Genomic DNA, 21,698 nt, shown 5'->3' with positions numbered 1-21,698 from the left:
TATGAAAGATTTCAAACACTATATAAGGGGCTTAATGTCTCCATTTAGACATCACCCCTTGGACCATTACGACACTCATGGCTTAGTGTGACTTGTGGTCCTAAACTTCAACCTATACAGTAAGATTCGATTCTGACAAAACTATCAGATAGTGACTATGAATTTTTCTCATCATCCTTTATTAGTATTTTTTGATAAGTTAGTGATGAAAAAAAAAACTACCAAGTCAATAAAATAATCATATTTTATTAATATTTTATTCGGGCCCAAAGTGGATTACTTCTAAAAATTGCTTACTTAGAATTTGTGCCGTGGACACTATACACTAATGACTAAATTACAAAACCAATCTAAAACTCACACGAAAAATGAAAATTTTAAAATTATTCAACTATTAAGACATAAAAATTGATTTTTATTTATTTCTTGAGTATTATTAACTCTATTACAATGTAATATATGTTCATAAGTCATAACTATTTTCTTAATTTACTGAAGCACAAAGAGCTAATATCGCCCCAACTAAAGATTGAACCCATGATCTCCCAGAGCCACTTTTATTTCTGTCTATCAATCAAATAATAAAATTTGAATTATTCTTTAATCATAAAATTACAATTATTCTCTCCATAATTTCTTCGTTCAAACTAAACGTAATTTAGTCGAATTTGAATTAATAACAAGATAACAAATATACGGAATATGGCATGCCAAAAAAATTATTGATAAACTTTTTTTTATACATCTCCGTTTTTTGTAGTGAGTTTGTGTGCCGTTTGAAGCCAAAAATAAGACGACACAAATGCAGATATTTCGCAGGCTAATCAAACGTCCACAGCCTCAGAGGGCATTTTCGTCATCTTTCCACTATAAAGGCCGATGAACTCGTGGCTACCGCGAGGCGAATCAACGTTCCCCGTCACCCACCAAATCACAACCGTACGTTACCGAATTCACTTCGCCGCCACGAGCGTGACGCCACCGCCTCTGGATTCCGCCGGAGCTGTGGATGGCTGGGACTTGCTCTCGGGTCACTCCTCACGTAATCCGGTCTACAGTCGCCGAACTATCCAGGACCGCCCGCACCGTGGCTCTGCTTCCCGTTCGGATATCCGTCCGGAGCCACGGCGTCTCTACTTGCGACGAGAGCGAGATGCCTCAAGGTCCGTCGTGTATATTCGTCGGACCTATAGAGACAGCTAGTCAAGAGACGCTAGAAGCTCTTTACTGCCAAGTATACTCATTCAAACTACCACTTCTTACTATATTTTTGCTGCGAACTCAAATTCTCTAATTATTTACTTAGAATTTCGTTATTCGGATATGTTAAAACTTAAATTGTTGCTGACTCGCTGTATTTGATGAATTTTATAGAATTATTTGCTTGGTAGTTTGCTATTAGTAATTGGGGAATGTATGCTTCGATTAATTAAGAGAAAGCCAGTATGAAAACAGACTTTATTACTTCTTTTCTAATTTTTAATTTGTTTTATAGGCACGAGATTCGTATTACAGTGGCTCACCTCTAATAGTTGATGATATGTTTGATAGAGTGGAGGTAAGTTTTCAGGTTTACACATAATATGTACTTAAATTTCAATAAGTTACTTTTTGTTTGGGCTATTTCTTTATGTTCTTATGCTGAATTGTTATTACTGTAACAGTTAAAACTACGATGGTATGGTTCACAGTATGTTGTCAAGTACCCTCGCTGCAGTCTAAAGCGCCAGTCAACTTATGCTGATGCAGAGGTGATTTTATTCTTAGCTGCTTAAAATAGTACTCCCTCCGTCCCATTTTATGTGTCTGGAGACTTGACTGAAGTTATTTTGAATTCAATTTTTCATAACATTAAGTTTAGTATTAGTATCCTCAAAAAAAAAAAAAAAGTTTAGTATTAGTATATAAAATTTATATATTTAGAAATTACATTAAAAAATACTATAAAATACAAAATTTAAATTTAAAAATAATTAAAAATTAATAAAGAAAATAAGCAAAGAATAAAGGATTGGTTTGACCAATGAATAGTAAATAAGACAGACAAAATGGGACAGAGGGAGTATATTGTTCTGTACCTGGACATTCATTTTCTCATTGATCTTGAAGTGTTGGAGTAGTACTTTGAATTCAACCATTCAACTGAAGATAGCTCGCTTAAGTTTTTACTTGCTATAATTTCTACCCCTTTAACTTCAAAGTTTTGACGTTAAGCTGAGGATTTTCAATTGAAATAGAGTATATGCAATAAAAGCTTGTTTTTCGTTTAACTTGAATTAAATACTAAATAGGAGTGTTTCAAAAAAAAAAAAAATCTAAATAGTAGTATTTTAGTGAAATTTATAATCTTTTGCACATACTAAAGGAATCATAATATTCCGTTTAAGAGCAAGGGAGAATTTATAACTGAAAGTCTCATTCAACAAGACAAATGCTGGTAAGCATGTCTTCTGAAGATTAAAATTGGACAGGAGACTAGGAGAGGTGAACATTTTTATTGTTACGGAGTATTTTCTTATTAAAAAAATGCTATTATCTAGTTCTGGTAATGCTATGGCTGTGTGTTCTGTCCTTCGGTATATTATCATAATTTGGTTGTTCTGGTGCTACATCATTTTGAGCAGTAGGATAGTAGGTTATTTTCTCCACTTGAATATTGAGTGATGTGGATGTAGGGCAGGAGGACGCATCACAGGTTTTTGCACTAGCAAGCATATGGCTCCTGATTCTTGGTCTTGGTGGTTCGGTTTGTCTTGTGCCCATAATATATACTATCGGTCAAGCTTATCAAGATGCATTCAGTTCAGGAATGCGCTACACTAGTCAAGCATCCTCGCTGCAGTTTCTTACTGTGCTTAATGGTGTACTTTACATGGTATTAGGATCCATCATAGGGTATCCCATTGCTTCAGCGTCTGGTAATTAGTTGATCTCCTTTCACTTTCTCTTCATGTTTCCTTGATGAGTAATATTGAGTTTGATTCTTTTGATTAGAGAATTGAAAATTCTGCATTATTGTTTAGCTTTTGAGTTCGCTTGATTTAATAATTGTGAGTTGGAATCAGTTTCCTTAATTTATCCTTGAGTCTGTTGGTCAAGTAGTATAGTTTACTAAATATAAATTGGATAAGGGTCTAAATGTCTAATTCACAGGTCCCATTTGCTACCTTGAGAAATGGGCAAATGGCATATGGCAAATGTTAAGACTTCATATGATCTAAAATTGTCATTGTTGGTGTAATGAGCATTCTGTACTTCAATAGAGACTAAAATGTACTGTAGTTAGCAATAACATTAGTATCCAAAATTGCAATGTGCATACCATGTGGTACCTAATGCAGTCAATGAACGGCATAACTTGTAATTGCAATGACTTGTGTGATGTGGTTGTTACATAATGTATGGATGTATCCTTTTGCCCTTTCCAAGAATTCTTTTAAAGTTATTGTGACCCATAACTCAAGAATTCATCACAGCTGGAGCACTTCAAGGGCTTTGGAAAAATGACACGGTTGCACTTAAAGGGGCATGCCCAAACTGCGGTGAGGAGGTGAGTCAGCTGAGTGTTTGCTTTTATTTCTTTCTAAAATCAAGGCTATAAAACGTTTTGAACATCCAATCCTTACAGCTTCAAGGACCAATTGCAGGTGTTTGCTTTTGTGAGATCAAATCAGTCCAATCAGTCTCCCCACAGAACAGAGTGTCATGTATGTGAGAGCTTGATAGAATTTCGCACCAAGGTTAAGGTACATTTAACCATGGCCTCCTTCATACATAAGACTGCACACTAAGATTTGGTCGAAGTATTCTTGTTTATTGAGACACTCTTAGATTTCTTTTATCAACTAAACAACTCTTTCCTTTTCCACTTAAAACCATTCCATTCCCTACCTTCTGAGTTATACAATTCCGATAAATTTAATGATCTAACTTGCATGTGTCCTATTGCATCAGTCCACCTCGAGACCTGGGCAGAGATGGGTTTATGGCCGTGTTTACTTGATTCGGCAGAAGAGAAGTAGAAGGCAAAGATAGTTGTAACAGCATTGTCAATATCTGCTAATGGAGCCTTCTGCACAGTAAAAATGTTTGTGCAATACTCATTTTCGTTTCACCTGAGAAGATGTAACCAATACCATGGCATTGCTATGTAGCGGAGTACAAAGCAAACAAAGACAAATGGGTCAGTATTTCCAATTGCTTTGAAACAGAATTCTGTGATATATAGATAGGGATTCTTTATAGCCCTTTTTTTCTTTAGTTCTTTGTAATTTTGCCTTCATTTATAAGGTTTGGGGTGAAGAAGCCTTTGTCTGAAACCTTTTTTTTTTTTTGTTTTGTTTTTTTTTTTTTTGTTTTTTTTTTTATGTGGCTGAATATGGTCAGACTGCTTATGGACTAACTAATTCTTCACTTAATGCAAAAATCATTAAGCATTTAAACCCTTGATAAATTAATTAAATCTCAAAATAAATATATACATTGTTTTATACAATTCTTGAATGCCAAGACCTTGTGGTCTAATGGCACCCGCGTTGGACTCCCATATGGGAGGTTGTGAGTTTGAGCCTCAATAGAGGCGTTATTGGCTCTTTGTGCTTCAGTAGGTTGAGAAAAAAATACAATTCTTGAGTTATATTGGCAGAGTATTACTCCATTTATCTCATTATAAAGTAGTGCAAGTTAGGTGGATAAATATGCAATGTTCTCTTGTGGTTTTCATAAAAAACCTAGTTGCTTAGGTAATCGGTAAACATACAACTGGATGTAAGATTAGATGTAAAAAATGTTAAGCTTTGGATAGTAGTGGGAACACATTATATTATAATATAAAAAGCAAAGGATAGTGAAAGGTTGTGTAAAGATAAGGTAGACACGAACTTTGGATAAGAATATTTTGTGTGATTCTCAACGAGATTGTTTTGTCATATCAAAGTATAAAAAATGATGCTTTGTCAGCTCACAAATACAAAAATTTTTACAACCCGTTTAGTTTGATAGAAAATATTTGAAGGAAAATGGAATTCAAATTTCATGGAAAATAATTTACTAGGAAAATAGATTTCATTGTTTGGTTGGTGAAAAAAATTACTGTGAATATGAATTTCATTGTTTGGTTGGGTTTGGGAGGTAAGAAATTATGAATATAAAGACTAATATGCCCTTAACAATAATTTATACATATGTAATTAATAAATTTTGATGAGGACAAAATAGTCCAATATTACTATATTTTCTTCCCAACTCATCCGGAAAACAAAATACCAATGTTTAGGTCAGTTTTTCTTTTCCTTCACCTCTAGGAAGTCAAAATCCCCTGGCAAAAATTTTTCATCCAACCAAACAAGGTAAAACAACACTTTCCTACATTTCATAGAAAATCTTTTCCATAGAATTTGATTTCCATCCAACCAAACAGCCCCTTATTGTCATGTCAAGAGATAAACTCAAACTCAACATTATTCAAGTACAAATATGTCAAATTGAAATTCACATGAACTTAACTCACTAGTTCAGTAGACAATATTTGAGAAAAGAGACTAATGTACAGTGTGAGAATTATGCTCAAAGTGGACAGGCCCTGTCGGCTAAGTCAATGCTCTGTCGGGTCAGGTGTGAGGAGTCCTTGGGGGTATATGTAGCCATTGATCCACCATGATTTACATCCCCCTAAATATTCTATCAGGTTAGGAATTCAAGATGTTAGGACCCTTAGAGCATCTACATCAGAAGTTATTTAGGGGTTATTGTTAGTCAAAAAAACTTGAATGAAATTATTTAGAGATGTGGGGTGGAGTAATTTGTAGAATTTCTCCTGCAAAGAGTGGGAGAATTGTGGGGTCCATACTGAAATAAAAACAAAAAGAAAGCTGTGGTGTCTCCGCGTGAAGGGAACGCAAGAGGCCACTCGGGCGCGTGCAATGCACGTGCCCGATGGCGCGCGTGACGCATTACCATTTTATATTTAAAAAAAAAATAAAAATCAGTTTTTTATTTATTTTTCTTTCTTAATTTTTTTTCTTTCTTTTTTCCTCACCCCTCCCACATTCTCTCTCCCCAACTGATACTGATGCTCTTAGAGAGTTGGGGGTATATATATGTCAGATTTTACATCAAAAAAAAAAAAAGACGATTATTGATTATTATGATAAATAGGAGAGGAAGATGAAGAATTGGAATTTATTGAGATTGACGATGAAGTTATTAAGAAGTATACACAGAATGGAGAAATACAAAAGTATGCAGCCTACCCAACCCCCAATTAGAATGGGGTTTAGTTAAGCAGATGATGTTTCTCAACTGCTGAATCAAAGCTTACAACATATATATATAATATGCTCTACACTTTGCTTTGCCTTTCTTCTATATTAGGCACAGTAAATACAATACCCAAACCCCAAAAGAACAAAACACTTATTTTGATCAAGTAAAATGCCAGGCCCTGGCACCAGAAACAATCCCTGTCAGCAACCACTTATTTACAGGTAATGTCAACCACACCCCCCACCCCCCCTCCCAGCATGAGAGAAATCACTGTGTGAAGAAGCTACATACATACTGCATTTTACTAGGTTCTAACTTCCCCGTCGCACTTTTTTTTTACAGATGTTATAGTACAGAGTAACGAGAGATAATCGTAGAACAACCATCTCCAAACCCGGTGTTGTGAAGCAAGCACGGTGTTTTCTCAGAGGAGAAGGCACGTCTCGGCCTGCTGTTTCATCTGCTGCTTCGCTTGCTGCTGGGACCAGTATGCGTGAGCAATTAGGACGCGGTCCAAGAGCTCCTGGGGCACTGGCTCGCCTCTCCTCTGCTGAGGGGAGATTCTCGCTGTGTGCACTAGCGTTTTCCATTTGTCCTGGATTATCGTCGATGTTTTAACTAAAAGAAACCTAGTATTGTGTGACATACAAAAGATCATCATAGTTCGTACCTTCAAATCAACATAGGTTCTATGTTTGGCGTTGTCAAAAGCTCGCAGCTTAACATCACGCCACCTGCAAAACAAAGAGGATCGGATAATGGAGCTTTTCGAGCCAATGTTACTCGTGTACATCATAAGACGTGAATTGACTATTGTAGAACAGAACAGGTTCCTTGAAATACCTGCCAGTTCCGAGCTTCTCGACAGCTTGAACAAGCGCTTCTACTTCAGATACAGAGAAAGGTCGACGAATTCGGCGTTGTGCAGCCTCGGATCGCTTCGGTTTCCTCACCGGAACCACATCATGGGGCTCCGCCATATTCACTGCAGGAACTGGAACCAACGCTCTCGAATCTTCTGCTGCACTTTTATCTAACGAGGTGTCAGGAGGGGACGGAGCAGAATCGTGATCACTTTCAATAAAATTGATCAAATTCGTTCCCGGAGAAGAATCTCGGAGAGTATCAGCTGGTCTCTGTTGCACAACATCATGAACCATACTTCGAGGAGAAGGCGTGTACCTGGTAAAAAATTCCACACGAATCAGCTGTAGGGATTAGAAGAACCTCGCAAATAAATAATTAAATCAAGAAACAGGACTTGTGGGATATCACCAAACACGTGGAATACCTTCTTAGTGGTTGAGGTGTATCGCAAGAAAGTAGGTAAGGACGCTCTTCGGGAAACGGAGGTGGGGAAGCTTTATGAGGAATGGGTTCGAGGGAAGAAGCTTTATGAGGAATGGGTTCGAGGGAAGAAGCTTTAGGAGGAATGGGTTCGAGGGAAAAACCCAGAGTATCGGGTTTATCATCACGAGAAATTCCGGTCTGCAATAAGGTTTTGTCGTCATCTCTAATCTTCTTACCCTGAAAAAGGACACCAACATGTAGTCCGCCACCAAGAATTGTCGTCACTGCTTCCATGACTGTCCTCTGTAGAGATTAGGCACGTAGATTGAATTTGGCAGATAAAGTAACACTCAATACTTTTTCAGCCTGAATCTAAAGCGGGAAATTAATTGGATGGAGTAAATAATAAGGTATTAAAGTTCATGTTTTTACTTGCCTTCAAAGAACCAACAGTTGAGGTTTCTGGAATCTCAACAAAAAGCTCGGGAACTCTGAAAGACTTAATTCTGAGCTTCACTGAGTTAAACGAAAAGAGCATTACATGTCAGGACCTCTTTAAACGGTAGATATTGGTTTCAACTCATCGAGAAAAGATCTCATACCCTGGGAATCACCGGTCCTAAAGAACGCACACCCACCGGCAGCAGAGGTTGATGTCCCCGCTGTTTTCTGGGCTGTCAGAATCAAATGAAAGACATGAAAAAATAAGAGTTCTAACCAAACAACACTTGTCTGCTCGGTTATTTCTGCAGATAAGAGCGAACCTGTTGGAGGAGTATAATTAGAAGCATCCCCGTTATAGCCCTTCGTATGAGAGCTACAATTTCCATCGTTACTTATAGCTCGGTCAGAATTGGAATTCGACACCGAACTACAATCATAGAGCTTCCTTTTCTTGAAGGGGTAATCTCGTAGAGACCTTTCGGATTTGAGATTGTTCTTCTTATTGCCCAAAGCAGGCTTCGTAGCGAGAACCTCACCGGCATTTCGATGTTCCTCATAGTTCGATTTTGGATTAACTTCACAGTATTCAGATGCCAACAATTTCCCGATCCTTTGATCGCCAATACGAGGCAGAGCTGGCTCAAAGGCCTTATTTGCGGTGCTAGGTTGAGTGCACACAGAAGAGTTTTCGTCATCATCTCTATTACCTAATTTTACATTACCCCGACTCGCGGGAAAAGATCCGCAAGGAATGTGATCTTTCGACAAAGTTAACATCTTTACACTATTGTCAGAACATACAAAAGTAGAACAAGGTTTTCTATCCCAAACCTTAGTATCACTCGAAACCTTAACCTCATGTTTTCTAGGTTTCGCAACTCCGGTACCTAATTTACAACTAGAAAAGACTTTGCAGCCCGACACACCCGCATCTCCTTTCCTATCTACGCTTCCGGGCTCGAGCTTGCTTCCCGCATTGACCAATTGTTCCACGGGAGCAAACTTGTCCGAGCTATCGGAAGTCGTTATTACAGACTTAGGCGACAAACTATCATACGAGAAGTTACTAAACACAGGCGCCTGCGAGACAAGCTTGGACAGGAAGAAATTCCTTTCACAGCTACCTTGATTATTTCCCGGTTTTTCTTGCATTGTTCTATCCTCATTACCCTTTTCCCTATCAACACTATCTTTCTCGAGACTACACGAGCTTTCTCCTTCGAGTAGTAACTTTCCAGCAACGGTAGCTAACAAGTCAAACGAACACATCGGGCTGCCTTCCACTCTTCTCCAATTGACGCCTCTCTTCTGAAAGGAGATAACATTATAACAACAAAAACGTAACAATACACAATCGATATCAATAACGCCAAGAAATTTTACCCTAGCTGATCTTGTAGATCGAGGCATAGGAGGCACCCGATAGCCATTAAATCCATAATCCAATCTCTTCTGCAACACCATATCTTACCAACCATGCCACAATGAATTCAAAACACTCGAAACACTGAAAGAGGATTACAGTTATAGTCTAAAATACCCATAGTTTTACACATTCACCCAGCAGCTTAGCCAAAGGCCCACGCAAATGAAACACTGAAAGAGGATTAAAAACAAAATAGAACACAAGCTTTAATCTCAGATTACATAATGATACACAAATACTTAAACACAATTAAGGATCACAATCACAGATTATGAAACATAATATGGTTGATTAGCACTCTTCCTCCTGGTTCATATTACACTTAAACAATGTCATTAAATATAACAATTTGATGTTCAAGAACATATGAAATAAAGAACCAAACAAAAAAAAAAAAAAAAAATGTTCAGGAACACTTTTATCTTCATTTCATGGGTAAATTCTGAAAAACAGAATTATAAGTGGATTACCTTAAACTCATAGAGAAGATCAAAGGACAAAACCCTATGAAAACTCAAATTCTAAGATAAAACAAAAGAAACCACAAAGGAGATAAACAGACATTCTGAACCCCAAAATTTAAAAACCTTTAACACAAAGCAAGGTGAAGAACAAAACGGAAATCCAGATGATAATTGCAGAGAGGCTCTCCTTCACGGCATGAATTGAATGCCCAAAAAGAGGAAGAAAAGTTGGGGAAATGAAGGAAAGTTTTTGAAAAGCTCTGGCTGACGTCATCAAACAAAAGTATGATAATCCTCCATAATGAAAAAAAAACCCAAACCCCTTCCCAAAATTGCTCGTTTTCCACTTCTCTGGGCACTGGAACAGAATTCGAGACAAAAATTCGAACTTTTTTTCCGGAGAAATGAATCATCTCACCTTCAAATAACAGATTTTCCGTCCAAATTCAACCGAATTCCAACTCAAAACCCATGCTTTTTTCCAGAAAGTCGAAACTTTAACACAATTCACCGCCGGTAATTCAAGATCGGAGACTCGCCGGAAATTTCCGAGCCCAGAAATCTAATATAAGAAACACAAAAAACCCAGAATTCTCATCGATCACGCAAGAAATTCTTCACCCCATGATGTTTGCTTCTTCCCTCCACCTTCATCAAAATCAAAACTTTTTTGTCGTACGCAACCATGGCTTCGTTGTTCTCCCCGTCTCTCTCTCTCTCTCTGAGATGTCAAAAACCCTCGGAAAACCACCCATCCATAGCTTAAACCCCACTTCTTATACAATTGACCGCAGTGACCGAACCTATCGGTAAATCATGGTCGGAGACGGCCTACAGAAGGTTGCTAAAGACCGCTTCTACGGCACCATCTTGCCTCTGGATGTCGCCACGTGGACGGATATACGGATCGGGTGGTCTTCGCCTGGTTTTGCACAATCTATGAAAACGTTGGGTTACCAATCAACTATTTTTCTCTTTTTTTTTCTCTTTTTTTTTTTTTTTTTTTTTGTTCTTTTTGTTTTTTGTTTTTATAATTATTACTAGTATTGTGTACGCGCTATGCGCGAAAAATTCATGTCCAATATTAAAACATTGATAAATACGAATAATTAAAAATTATAATTTGAATTATATATATACAAATATAATATATGTATTTTGTACACACACATATATAATTTATCATTCATAGAAATTTAATTAAAATATAATTAAGTATTAAATTAATATATAATAATTTTAATAAAATGATAATTAAAAATAGGAAAAAGATATGATAGATATAGGTGTATGGTAATAATGATGTGTTATTAAAATTAGAATTAAAAATTAACGGTGTAAGGATAGTTTTGTCTAATAACATTGAAATTTACAACATTTAAAGTAAAATGTACACATTTTTTTGTATACAAAAAGAGGGACATAAATCAAGTATATAACTTTTATTGAGGCTTATTATGTTTTTAGATTAACTCGTGATATAATCATCTAATTTATAAATAATTAATAGATATGGCGAACATTGTCGAGCTGTGAACATTAGCTATCGAGTGTCATAATATTATATCATTACACATTTTCTGTTTGAGACTCTATGATGCGCAAAAGTTCGAAACTTAATTTTACATTGAATTTTTTTTTTTTTATCACTTATGCAATATTTGTTTTGAGTTTATTTTAATTTTATTAAAAAAAAAAAACTGCTTAGACAAAACTAGTTGTTTTACTTTTGATTAACTTATTGTAGTGACATTTTTATATTTGATTATGAATTTTAATTTGATATGTTCTAATTTTACCTCCCGACTTTAAAAAGCTTTTTAATTGTTAATTTATAATATCCAAAATGTCATTAAATATTGGAGTAAAAATTGGTAAGATGGTGGAAATTCTTTGTATTATAGACTAACAGGGCGTTTGGTTGGAGGGATTTTAAATTCCCACCTAATTCCAAAGGCCATTAAATTCCGTAGTTTGGTTGGAGGGAATTGCATTTCCATGGAATTGCAATTTTCCAATTTTCATGGAATTAAAATCCCATGTCCCCCCTGTGATTTTAATTCCGGAGATAAAAAGATAGTGATGAGTCAAAATTACCCCTTCATTTTTTAACCTAAAATTAATGTCTAACAACAATAATGAATATTTTTGACTTTATACTACTTATTCCCTTTCAATTCCCATATATACCAAACATTGGAATTGAAATTCCCAGTAATTCTATTCCTGTAAACCAAACACTGGAATTTAAATTCTCATATTATTCCCAGTAATTCAACTCTTATGAAATTACAATTACTTTCCTACATACTTCCCCCCCTCCAACCAAACGCCCGGTAAATGTATAGTTGATAAATAAATATAGTATGAATTAAGCTCATTTATTCTTATATTTATCTTAACTAAGATTAACTGTCCCAAGTCCCAACGTGTAGCCTCTCTTTACTCACCAAAAAATATCTTTATTTTTTTTTGAAAGAAAAAAATATCTTAATTAAGATAAACCAGTTTGAACATCAAAACTAAGTATGGCAGTTATTCTCACAATATAATACATTGTATTTTGTGATAACAATTTTTATTATAAAAATTTTGAAAAAAAAAATTAATTTTACAATAATTGATTTAGCTTAATGTTACATAATCGTTTTATGTTTTTATTACAATCTTATCTTCTTGACATGATATCATCTTATTAGACATTTTAATATTTATTTATTAATTAAATTAATTTTTTAATTAATAATGAAGTCAATCAATTTATAAAATACTAAAAAAATGAAAGTCACAATATCGAAAATTTATAAGGATAAAAAAGGATTTTTCATCCTTTTTATTATAGAAAAATGATGACTACAATGGGAAAATTTTGAATTAAGTTGATTTTTTAAAGGAACAAGAATAGAATATCCTTATAGGTGAAATGACTAATTTACTTATGTCCACTCTTCCATCATGAGGGCGTTGATGTCATTTATAAAATCAAAGAATTTAAATTTCTGTTCACATATGCAGTGTGTGGTAAATGATTTGTATGAATTTCCACGTAGGATAAGCATATAGTCTTACGTGTCATACACACAGCCCTTTACTGCGCACTTTTTGCTCCCTATTATCTCCAAAATTAATCGATTCCAAAATAAAAATAAAATGGTATTGCGAATAAACAGACGAGATAAGGTCACGTGGGTGACGTTGAAAACTACAAATAACGGCGTTAGACTGGGCGGGACCCGCAGTCTTATTTTGACAATGAAACTATGAAAGCCTTGAACGCGACGCCGACTGACGGTTACAACACAATGTAAAGTTAAAAGTGTTTTTGAAAAGTATAAAAATGATTTTTTTAAAAAAAATCTTTTTTGAAAAGTGAGTTACTCCGTATTTTTTATAAAATATTTTTTTTTTTTACAGTATTTGGTTCCGTTCTAATAAATAGGTTAAAATGTTATTCCGCATCATGAATTATATAAGATTATTCATGCTACACACTGACCTTTCATAATATATATTTTTATTCACGAACTACTGAATTTGTTTCGCTTAGGATTTTTCATAGGTTGCCTATAGGTTACAAGTAATAATATGTTGACATTGATTTTTTTTTTTTTCATTTTTCGTCTATCACCTTTGTCAACACGATGTTCATTGCCTCCCTGGCCGACTTCAGCATTCGAGAGTCGAGGTTGAAAATACATGCATAGATAGTATTCTAAGCACCCGACACGCCTGACATATGGATTTGCACCCAGCATGCCTCCGCAGTTCATCCCCGGGTGGCAATGGCGTTCGCAGAATGTGCCGCCAAGAGCCATTTCTCGTTCTCGAAAACTGGCTATGCAACCGCAGACCTAAAGATTGCTTTGTTCGTTGGCGAATACGGCGATGGGTACCCGTTTGACGACCCCGCCAAAGTCCTGGCCCAGGCCATTGCACCCACCAGCGGCTCATTTCACATAGATGCTGATGAGCATTAGTCCACGGATCCTTTGCCGGACGAGATGAATATCCAGTCTGTGTCACTGCATGAAATTGGACACCTTTTGGGACTTGCTCATAGTAACGTACTCGAAGCTATCATGTGGCCATCTATTAATTATGGTGTCAAGAACAGAGTATTGCACGATATGATGACGATGTTGAAGAAGAGCAGAACCTATCCTATCATAGCGAAAAGCTTGCAGTTGCATTTGGCATTATCTCTACTCCACCCGGAACACCAATTAAGGTCTTCAAGAATCTACAGATTTGTGTTAATTGCCATACCACCATGAAATATATCTCAAAGATTGTGCAGAGAAGAATAGTCATCTGGGATTCAAGTCGCTTCCACTGTTTTCAGTATGAAGCCTGTTCATGCAGCGACTGATGGAAATACATTCAAATCAGAAGAGGTTTCCCATTCTCCCTATGCCTGCATGCATGTGTTGGAAAATTCATTTCAGAGCAAAGAGCTACAATTTCGGTCTTCCTTTGACTTGTTAGTTATGGTCATGCAACCCATGTCCACACGTTCAATGCTCTTCCCCTTATTGTAACTGTTAGAAATAAAATGTGGCTCAAATTGTGTGGCTCAAAATCATGAAGACCACTCACCATGAAACTAGCGTTGTTCATCATCCATGTTTCACATCTTCACCTAATTTCGTGGGTCTTCTTACAATCACCACATTTGTCTCTACTTTTTAATGTATAAATAGCTTTGCTTGTTTTTGTAATTAAACATCAATTCATTTGAATTCATTTATATATTCCTTCTTTTGTCTCCTTACGTAGACATATATATATATATATATATATATATATATATATATATATATATATATATATATATATATATATATTCCCAATTTAGTAATTTCTTATTCTGTTATTTATATAGTTTTCTTCATTTACATATTTTCCCTATTATTTAACTTCTATAATTCTCAATTTTCGATTCTTCGCTTCCGCATTATTCCGCTATATTCCTAACAAGTGGTATCAGAGCGGTTTATTTGAGAATTATTTTCAAAGATGTCGACTGTCACTAAGTTCGATATCGAGAAGTTCGACGAGAAAATTAGCTTTTCTATCTGGAAGGTTCAGATGGAAGCCGTTCTAACCCAGAACGGTTTGAAGAAAGCTCTAGCTGGGAAGAAGAAGAAACCAGCTACAATGACAGATGAAACTTGGGAAGATTTGGATGACAAGGCACGTTCAACCATTCTTTTGTGCCTGTCTAAAGAGGTTCTACGTGAGGTGGTAAGTGAGACGACTGCGTCATATTTATGGTCCAAGCTGGATACGCTTTACATGGCCAAAACTCTGGCGAATACGCTACGCCTGAAGGAGCGTCTGTACACAATCCGTATGACGGAAGGTATTTCTATTAAGTCTCACTTAGATGAATTCAATTCTATTTTATTGGACTTGGAAAATATTGATGTCATAATTGACGATGAGGATCGTGCTGTTTTATTGCTTGTTTCTCTCCCTAAATCATACAAGCATTTCAAGGAAATTATGCTGTATGGTAATAGTAGTGATACACTTACTTTCGACAATGTTAAGTCAAACCTATTGTCCAAAGAAAAGTTTGACTTTGAAATTAAGTCTGAGGACAAAGTTGAAGGCTTGACTGTAAGGGGTCATTCACTTGAAACAGAGAGTAGCAATAAAAAATCTAGATCCAAGTCCAACAAATCCTGTAAGTACTGCAAGAAGCATGGTCATTATGTGACTGAATGCTTCAAGCTGAAAAACAAGCAAGAGAGAGAAAAGAAGTCCGCTGAAGCTAGTGTTGTTGAAAGTGATTCAGATGGTGATGTGTTGTTATCTGTTAGCTCCGGTGAGAAACGGAGTGAAACCGAGTGGATTTTGGACTCTGGTTGTACATTTCACATGTGTCCCCACAAAGATTGGTTCATTTCTCTAGAACCGGTTGATGGTGGAGTTGTCTTGTTGGGTAATGATACCCAATGCAAGGTTAGTGGAATTGGAAGTGTTCAGATTAAAACTCATGATAACGTTGTCAGGACTCTTACCAATGTCCGGTATATTCCTGATTTGAAACGCAATCTGATATCATTGGGCACCTTGGAATCTCTGGGGTGCAAGTACACAGCTGAAGGTGGAGTTCTAAAGGTCATCAAAGGCTCTTTTGTTCTCATGAAAGCTTCTCGTTTTGGAAGCTTGTACGTCATGCATGGCAGTACTGTGACAGGTTCAGTTGCGGTATCCTCATCAATGTCTGATGCATCTACTAGCACCGCACCTCTCGTCTAGCCACAACGAGAGTATTCCATTGCTATGGATCGTCTTAGGAGGACAATTAAAAAACCTGCTAGGTATGCTAGTGATGATGAAACCAACATGGTTGCTTATGCTCTTTCAGTCGCATAGGAAGTTGATGGTGATCCATCCTGCTATTCTGAAGCTTTTCCTATTTCTAAGTTCAAGCAGTGCTTGAGTTTAGTCGGCTGTTCCAATTGTTAATTCTACCATGAATTTGATCCAAGGTGGAGATTGTTAGAAATAAAATGTGGCTCAAATTGTGTGGCTCAAAATCATGAAGACCACTCACCATGAAACTAGCGTTGTTCATCATCCATGTTTCACATCTTCACCTAATTTCTTGGGTCTTCTTACAATCACCACATTTGTCTCTACTTTTTAATGTATAAATAGCTTTGCTTGTTTTTGTAATTACACATCAATTCATTTGAATTCATTTATATATTCCTTCTTTTGTCTCCTTACGTAGACACACACACACACACACACATATATATATATATATATATATATATATATATATATATATATATATATATATATATATATATATATATATTCCAATTTAGTAATTTCTTATTCTGTTATTTATATAGTTTTCTTCATTTACATATACCTCCTCTATAGACTGGATTTCTTTATGCCAGCGTGCCAGATAGGTTTTCAAGGACTCGCCTTCGTCTTGACGAATGTCACCCAAGTGTGTTAGGTCCTTTTGTGGCTTGATATTAGCGGCGTAATGGCTCATGAAGCGGTCTGCCAGCTCTTCAAAGTTGTGAATCGACCCCGAGGGCTGCGCCACTAGCCACCTTTGTGCTGACCCTTTCAATGTGGGTAAGAAAGCGCGACACATGACCGGATCTCGTACCCCCAAAACCTGCATCTTAGCCTGATAGCTCAGCAAATGCTCTCGGGGATCGCCGGTTCCATCGAACGTGGCATGTTCCGGGAACTTGAAGTCACCCGGTATCTTAAAAGCCATAACCTCGTCTGAGAAGGGTAAGGCGGTCAGTAACGTACGTCCTGGGGATTTGGCTTTTCCCTCCATCCGTTCTTTCAGATTTCGCACCTCTTGTACTAAGTTCGCCACTTCGACCCTCTCCCGGGTGCGATTTCCCGTGGATTCCGTGCTCTCACCGACTTCAGACTCAGCCGGTTGGTCGGGGTTGCGGGGGGGGGGGGGGGGGGGGGGTTGCTCCACGCGACGAGTCTCAGTCCTGGCTCTTTTGGTACGGCTCTTCTCTCGTGCAGCTTGCCGATCGCGGGCGGCTAATGGGGCACGACTGGGTTCCTTCCTACCCAATCGTTCTCTTGCCGACCGACGCCCAACGCTGGGACCCAGCCGGGAATGAACGGACTGTACCGGTTGGCTTTCGGCCCGTCGGCTCTGTTGCCGGTTGTCGGGCCTATGAGGCGGCTGTAACTCGCGCTGCGGCTGGCGAGTGACGGACTGTTCTCTCACTCCTAGGCTTGCTTCGGCGCAGGCGCGCCCGATTGCGCGTAACTGCTCCGGGGTGAGCAGGACCTGGGGAAATTGTTGGTTTATCTGTGGTGTCGGCGGCGGTGTTGTCTCGTTTTCCCGACTCCGGGCGTTTCTCCGGTTCAGCTGGCTTCTCAGGTCTGCCTCCCGTCCATTGTCATGACGGCTCGACTGTTCCTCACTTCCTGTCATGTCTGAAGCTTTTCTAATTCGACTGAGGTTCTAATTGTCGTTCCTCGGACTCGCCTCACTCAACAGGACACGTGACTCTTAGTTTCGATCCCCACAGGCGGCGCCAGTGATGGTTTTAAGGTTTTCGGGCCCAAGGAGGTCCAACACAACCTTTAGCTGGTGGGTGCACCTTTCAGTAAAATGTATGCTTATCTCGGAGATAATGCGAGTACTCGGAACCTTTTTGGTATTCTCCCCCTCTGGGTGTTCAATCCTCCCTTCTTTTACAAGAATCGAGGAGCCTTTATATAGTGGCTCCTCCTCTACCGACTTGAAGGCCCTTAATGGCCGACTTCAAGGCTAATTAAGATACGGAGCCGTTGAACGCCATTACTCGGTCGACCAACGGCTCTCCCAGGCTTGTAACGGCCCGACCGAGTCCTGCTTTCAATGTCTTAACGGCTCCCTTTTAAACGAACCTCTTCAATGCTCTCAACGGCTCCTTGAGCCGAGTCTTTTCCTGGGCTTGGGCCTCGGTCGACTCCTTGTCTCGGCCTAAGCTCCTACTGGACTCCTCTTAGTAGCTCTGAACTGGGCCCCGTGCTTGGGCCTGGGTCGACTCCCGGACTCGGCCCAATTGCTCTTCGGGCTCCTCTCGACGCTGGCCCACTTCTCCTATCTATTTTCTTTGGGCCCCTATCTCTTGGGCCGGGGTCCTCACCCCATCAATATATATATATATATATATATATATATATATATATATATATATATATATATATATATATATATATATATATATATATATATAAACCAACTCAAATGTCTTTATATTTAAGCACATTAGATAAATAAGAGCAACCTCAATAGATTCAATTTTTTATAAGGATTTTTATCATGTCAAGTTAGTATAACTGGTATAGGAGAGGAGAGAGAGAGAGAGAGAGAGAGAGAAAGTGAGAAAAAGAAAAGAAAAAAACAATAATGTCAACAAAAATTTAAAAGAACCTTTCACGCGTCATGTTGGGCAAGACAGTGCGCAAAACGCGCAGCTTGTACTTAATTTTTTGTAAAAATGGATTTCACAAAAAAACTTATCTTTGCAGTATAAAAGATATTCTTAAAAAATCACACTCCACATCAGTGTAAAAATCCTAACATAATTTTTTCTTCTGTAAAAATTCTCCCAAAAATTGTTGGTGTTGATGTCCCAATTAATACTCCATAGTAAATCAATACAAAAAAAAAAAAAAAAAAAACTACGGATTAAATGCATACTATTTAAATGTTTGTAGATTTTATTGATTCATTTATAACTTTTTGTAAGTAAATTTAATAACTACAAATTTTATTGGTCAGGGACGAGACGACGCTTCTTCTTCATTCCGTGAAATGGTATCAGAGCCATAATCATGGCTTGGCGAACACCCAGTGTTAACATGGTGCAGCAAGCAACGATCTCCAACCAAGGAGTTCCTCCCATGAACAACATCTCAGCTCCAACTCCAGCAGCAGTTCCTGTTGCAAATCCGATGGCTTTTGATCCTAGAGATCGCACCGATCCTCTGTTCCTTCATCCAAATGAGAGTCCCTCCCTGTAGCTGGTCAACACTCAACTCGAAGGACGATCAAACTACCATCCATGGGCGAGAGCCATGGAAATGGCCTTAAGATCCAAAAACAAGATGGTGATCGTGGATGGATCGCAACCAGTTCTCACTCAGAATGATCTTAGGTTCTTCTACTGGGATCAGTGCAACACCATGGTCCTCTCATGGATCCTTAAGCTCGCTCCCCTACGATTGGCAGAAGCGTTTTGTGGATCAACACAGCAGAAGGGGTTTGGAAAGATCTGAAGAAGATATTTAGTCAACAGGATGTGTTTCGTATTGCCGAGATTCAAGCTGAAATATATCAAACCAAACAGGGTACATTGTCTGTGAACGAATACTTCACTCAATTGAAATTATTGTGGGATGAGTTACTCATTTTGAGGCCAATACCTGCCTGTGAGTGCTCACCAACTTGTGCATGTGGAAGAAATTTGTATGAGAAAGTCGTATCTCACCTTGAGAATGACATGCTCTCAGCCTTTCTAATTGGTCTCAATGATAGCTTCTCAAACACCAAGCGACAGATCATGTTGATTAAGCCATTGCCTGATGTTGGTGAGGCTTTCTCCATGGTCTCACAACAGGAGAGGCAAGTCTATTTTGATTCAAACTCCCCAACAGATAGCACAACAGGTGCTAATGCTTTCTTCACCAGGATTGAAGGCAACAACAAAAGGTCTTTCTCCAACAAAAAACAGAAGCCAGTGTGTAGTTTCTGTGGTTATACAAGGCATACCATTGAGAAATGCTACAAGAAGCATGGGTATCCCCCTGGTTGGAAGCCAAGAAACAAGGGTATAGCATCAGCAAATCAAGTACAAGCTTCTCTGCAAGAAACTGAAAATTCAGATAATAGCAGTGCTTTTAATCATGAAGATTATAGGAGATTTTTGGAATTTATGCAGCATGAAAGAATCAGCAGTTCCCCTCTAAGTGGTGCACCTACCCCTCATGTCAATGCTATAGCAGCCAACTCCATTCCTGATGCAAGAATGGAAGGTAAATTGTGTAGCAACAACTTAACAGTGAATAAACTATGTTGGTTTCTTGATAGTGGAGCCGCACATCATATTGTGTGCAATATTGATCTATTGCAGAACCCTAAGAGAACTGAGGGTGTGTATGTTGACTTATAATAGGAACTAGTACACATGGAATCCAGTAAGGGTAAATAGTGGACTCATCACAAGGCCCATAACTACATCCTTAAAGCATCAATGGTGGAAGAAACAAGAAAGTCCAATAAAAATTCCATTCGATAGAGGAAAGTATTATACGTGGCCCGTTTCAAGTGATGTCACAGATCAAAGACAATGTTTAGAAGATTCGAGGTCGAATCATTTTTCAAGAAGGGGAGAATGATGTGGTCCAACATAATGAAGATCCATTAAGAGTACAAATTGGGCCAATCACAAGATCCAAGGCCCAAATCAGCTTTATTAATTGTGGTCATCATTATTTTAAATTGTTTGGAATTAAAGAGAAAACTGTAACACCCCGTGTTATGACCTCTAAACCAATTAATCATCTAATCATTTACCCAAAAGAAAGAATTAAATTACAATAATTAATTAGGAGAAGGCCCACCATAGTCCATGGGCCCTTATCCCTAAAACCATGCCCCTAGTCCTAGAAGGAATAGAATTAGCAAGCCTATAGTATTTGGACCCTAATTGGGACTCTTAGGTATATAAATAGGGGACATAGGAGGCACCTAGAACCCACACCACAATAATCTCTTACCACACAAGAAGTTCCAAAAATCCCCCCCAGGAGAAATCAAGAAAGAAGGAATCTTAAAGAAAGACCCTTCATAGCCAAGGAAATTAATTAAGGCTAAGAGGTAACCCATGTCTCAACAAAACCTATTTTCCTTGCTATAATTATCTTCTTTGGCTTCCTCTCTACACTTGTGTCTTGATGAATCGTTTATGATATTGATGATATGATCTTGATGATTGTGAGATGATTTTATGTGTGATCTTGATGATCTTGATGATGATAAGAGGTTCTTGATGATTATATGATATTCTTGATGAATCTTGACGTTTCTTGATGTTAAAAGACGAACTATGATTTTGATGATTTAAATATGATTAGAGCCCTAGGTCAAATTGGGGATTTCGTATCGTGTTATTCTTGATATAATTGGGTGGGGATTTCGCATGTTCGAGTGTTGATTATGTTTAGAAATCATGATAGGATGTGTGCTATATGATTCTTGCTTTTGATCCGTTAATTGTCTACGTGGTGTCATCAATTGCATCTAA

At 37.8% G+C, this 21,698-nt stretch overlaps 2 protein-coding genes across 4 annotated transcripts; one reads left to right on the top strand and one right to left on the bottom strand.

The window, feature by feature from the left end:
* The first annotated feature begins 752 nt into the window (after window positions 1–752).
* LOC109173879 (PGR5-like protein 1B, chloroplastic) lies at window positions 753–4,319 on the top strand. Its single transcript, XM_019323219.1, has 7 exons — window positions 753–1,234; window positions 1,496–1,558; window positions 1,665–1,751; window positions 2,681–2,918; window positions 3,477–3,550; window positions 3,648–3,746; window positions 3,955–4,319. Exons 1-7 carry the CDS (start codon window positions 1,010–1,012, stop codon window positions 4,033–4,035), a joined length of 867 nt encoding a protein of 288 aa, XP_019178764.1. The 5' UTR covers window positions 753–1,009; the 3' UTR covers window positions 4,036–4,319.
* A 1,847-nt stretch (window positions 4,320–6,166) lies between these two features.
* Window positions 6,167–10,673, bottom strand: LOC109173836 (telomere repeat-binding protein 5-like). 3 transcript variants are annotated; one of them, XM_019323164.1, is made up of 9 exons: window positions 10,307–10,673; window positions 9,382–9,505; window positions 8,316–9,306; window positions 8,157–8,231; window positions 7,991–8,070; window positions 7,556–7,857; window positions 7,108–7,446; window positions 6,935–6,998; window positions 6,167–6,859 (listed from the first exon to the last, which is right to left on the bottom strand). In XM_019323164.1, exons 2-9 carry the CDS (start codon window positions 9,460–9,462, stop codon window positions 6,689–6,691), a joined length of 2,103 nt encoding a protein of 700 aa, XP_019178709.1. In that variant the 5' UTR covers window positions 9,463–9,505; window positions 10,307–10,673; the 3' UTR covers window positions 6,167–6,688. The 3 variants fall into 3 exon arrangements, with proteins under 3 accessions (XP_019178709.1, XP_019178708.1, XP_019178710.1); XM_019323163.1 differs by having other exon boundaries at window positions 9,382–9,594; window positions 10,307–10,672; XM_019323165.1 differs by having other exon boundaries at window positions 8,157–8,228; window positions 8,319–9,306; window positions 9,382–9,594; window positions 10,307–10,668.
* Between the last annotated feature and the right edge of the window lie 11,025 nt (window positions 10,674–21,698).

The sequence above is a fragment of the Ipomoea nil genome, unplaced genomic scaffold (genome assembly GCF_001879475.1).
Source record: "Ipomoea nil cultivar Tokyo-kokei standard unplaced genomic scaffold, Asagao_1.1 scaffold0482, whole genome shotgun sequence".
Lineage (NCBI taxonomy): Eukaryota > Viridiplantae > Streptophyta > Magnoliopsida > Solanales > Convolvulaceae > Ipomoea > Ipomoea nil.
Note: the sequence above shows the minus strand (reverse complement) of the source record. Positions and strands in the feature narration are given on the sequence as shown.

Coding starts and splice junctions, on each gene's coding strand:
- LOC109173879 (XM_019323219.1), top strand. CDS start 1,010: ATGGCTGGGACTTGCTCTCGGGTCACTCCTCACGTAATCCGGTCTACA. Junction 1,752..2,680: donor CAACTTATGCTGATGCAGAG/GTGATTTTATTC, acceptor GATGTAGGGCAG/GAGGACGCATCACAGGTTTT. Junction 3,551..3,647: donor GCCCAAACTGCGGTGAGGAG/GTGAGTCAGCTG, acceptor GACCAATTGCAG/GTGTTTGCTTTTGTGAGATC.
- LOC109173836 (XM_019323164.1), bottom strand. CDS start 9,462: ATGGTGTTGCAGAAGAGATTGGATTATGGATTTAATGGCTATCGGGTG. Junction 8,232..8,315: donor TTATACTCCTCCAACAGGTT/CGCTCTTATCTG, acceptor ATTTGATTCTGA/CAGCCCAGAAAACAGCGGGG. Junction 6,860..6,934: donor GAACCTATGTTGATTTGAAG/GTACGAACTATG, acceptor ACGATAATCCAG/GACAAATGGAAAACGCTAGT.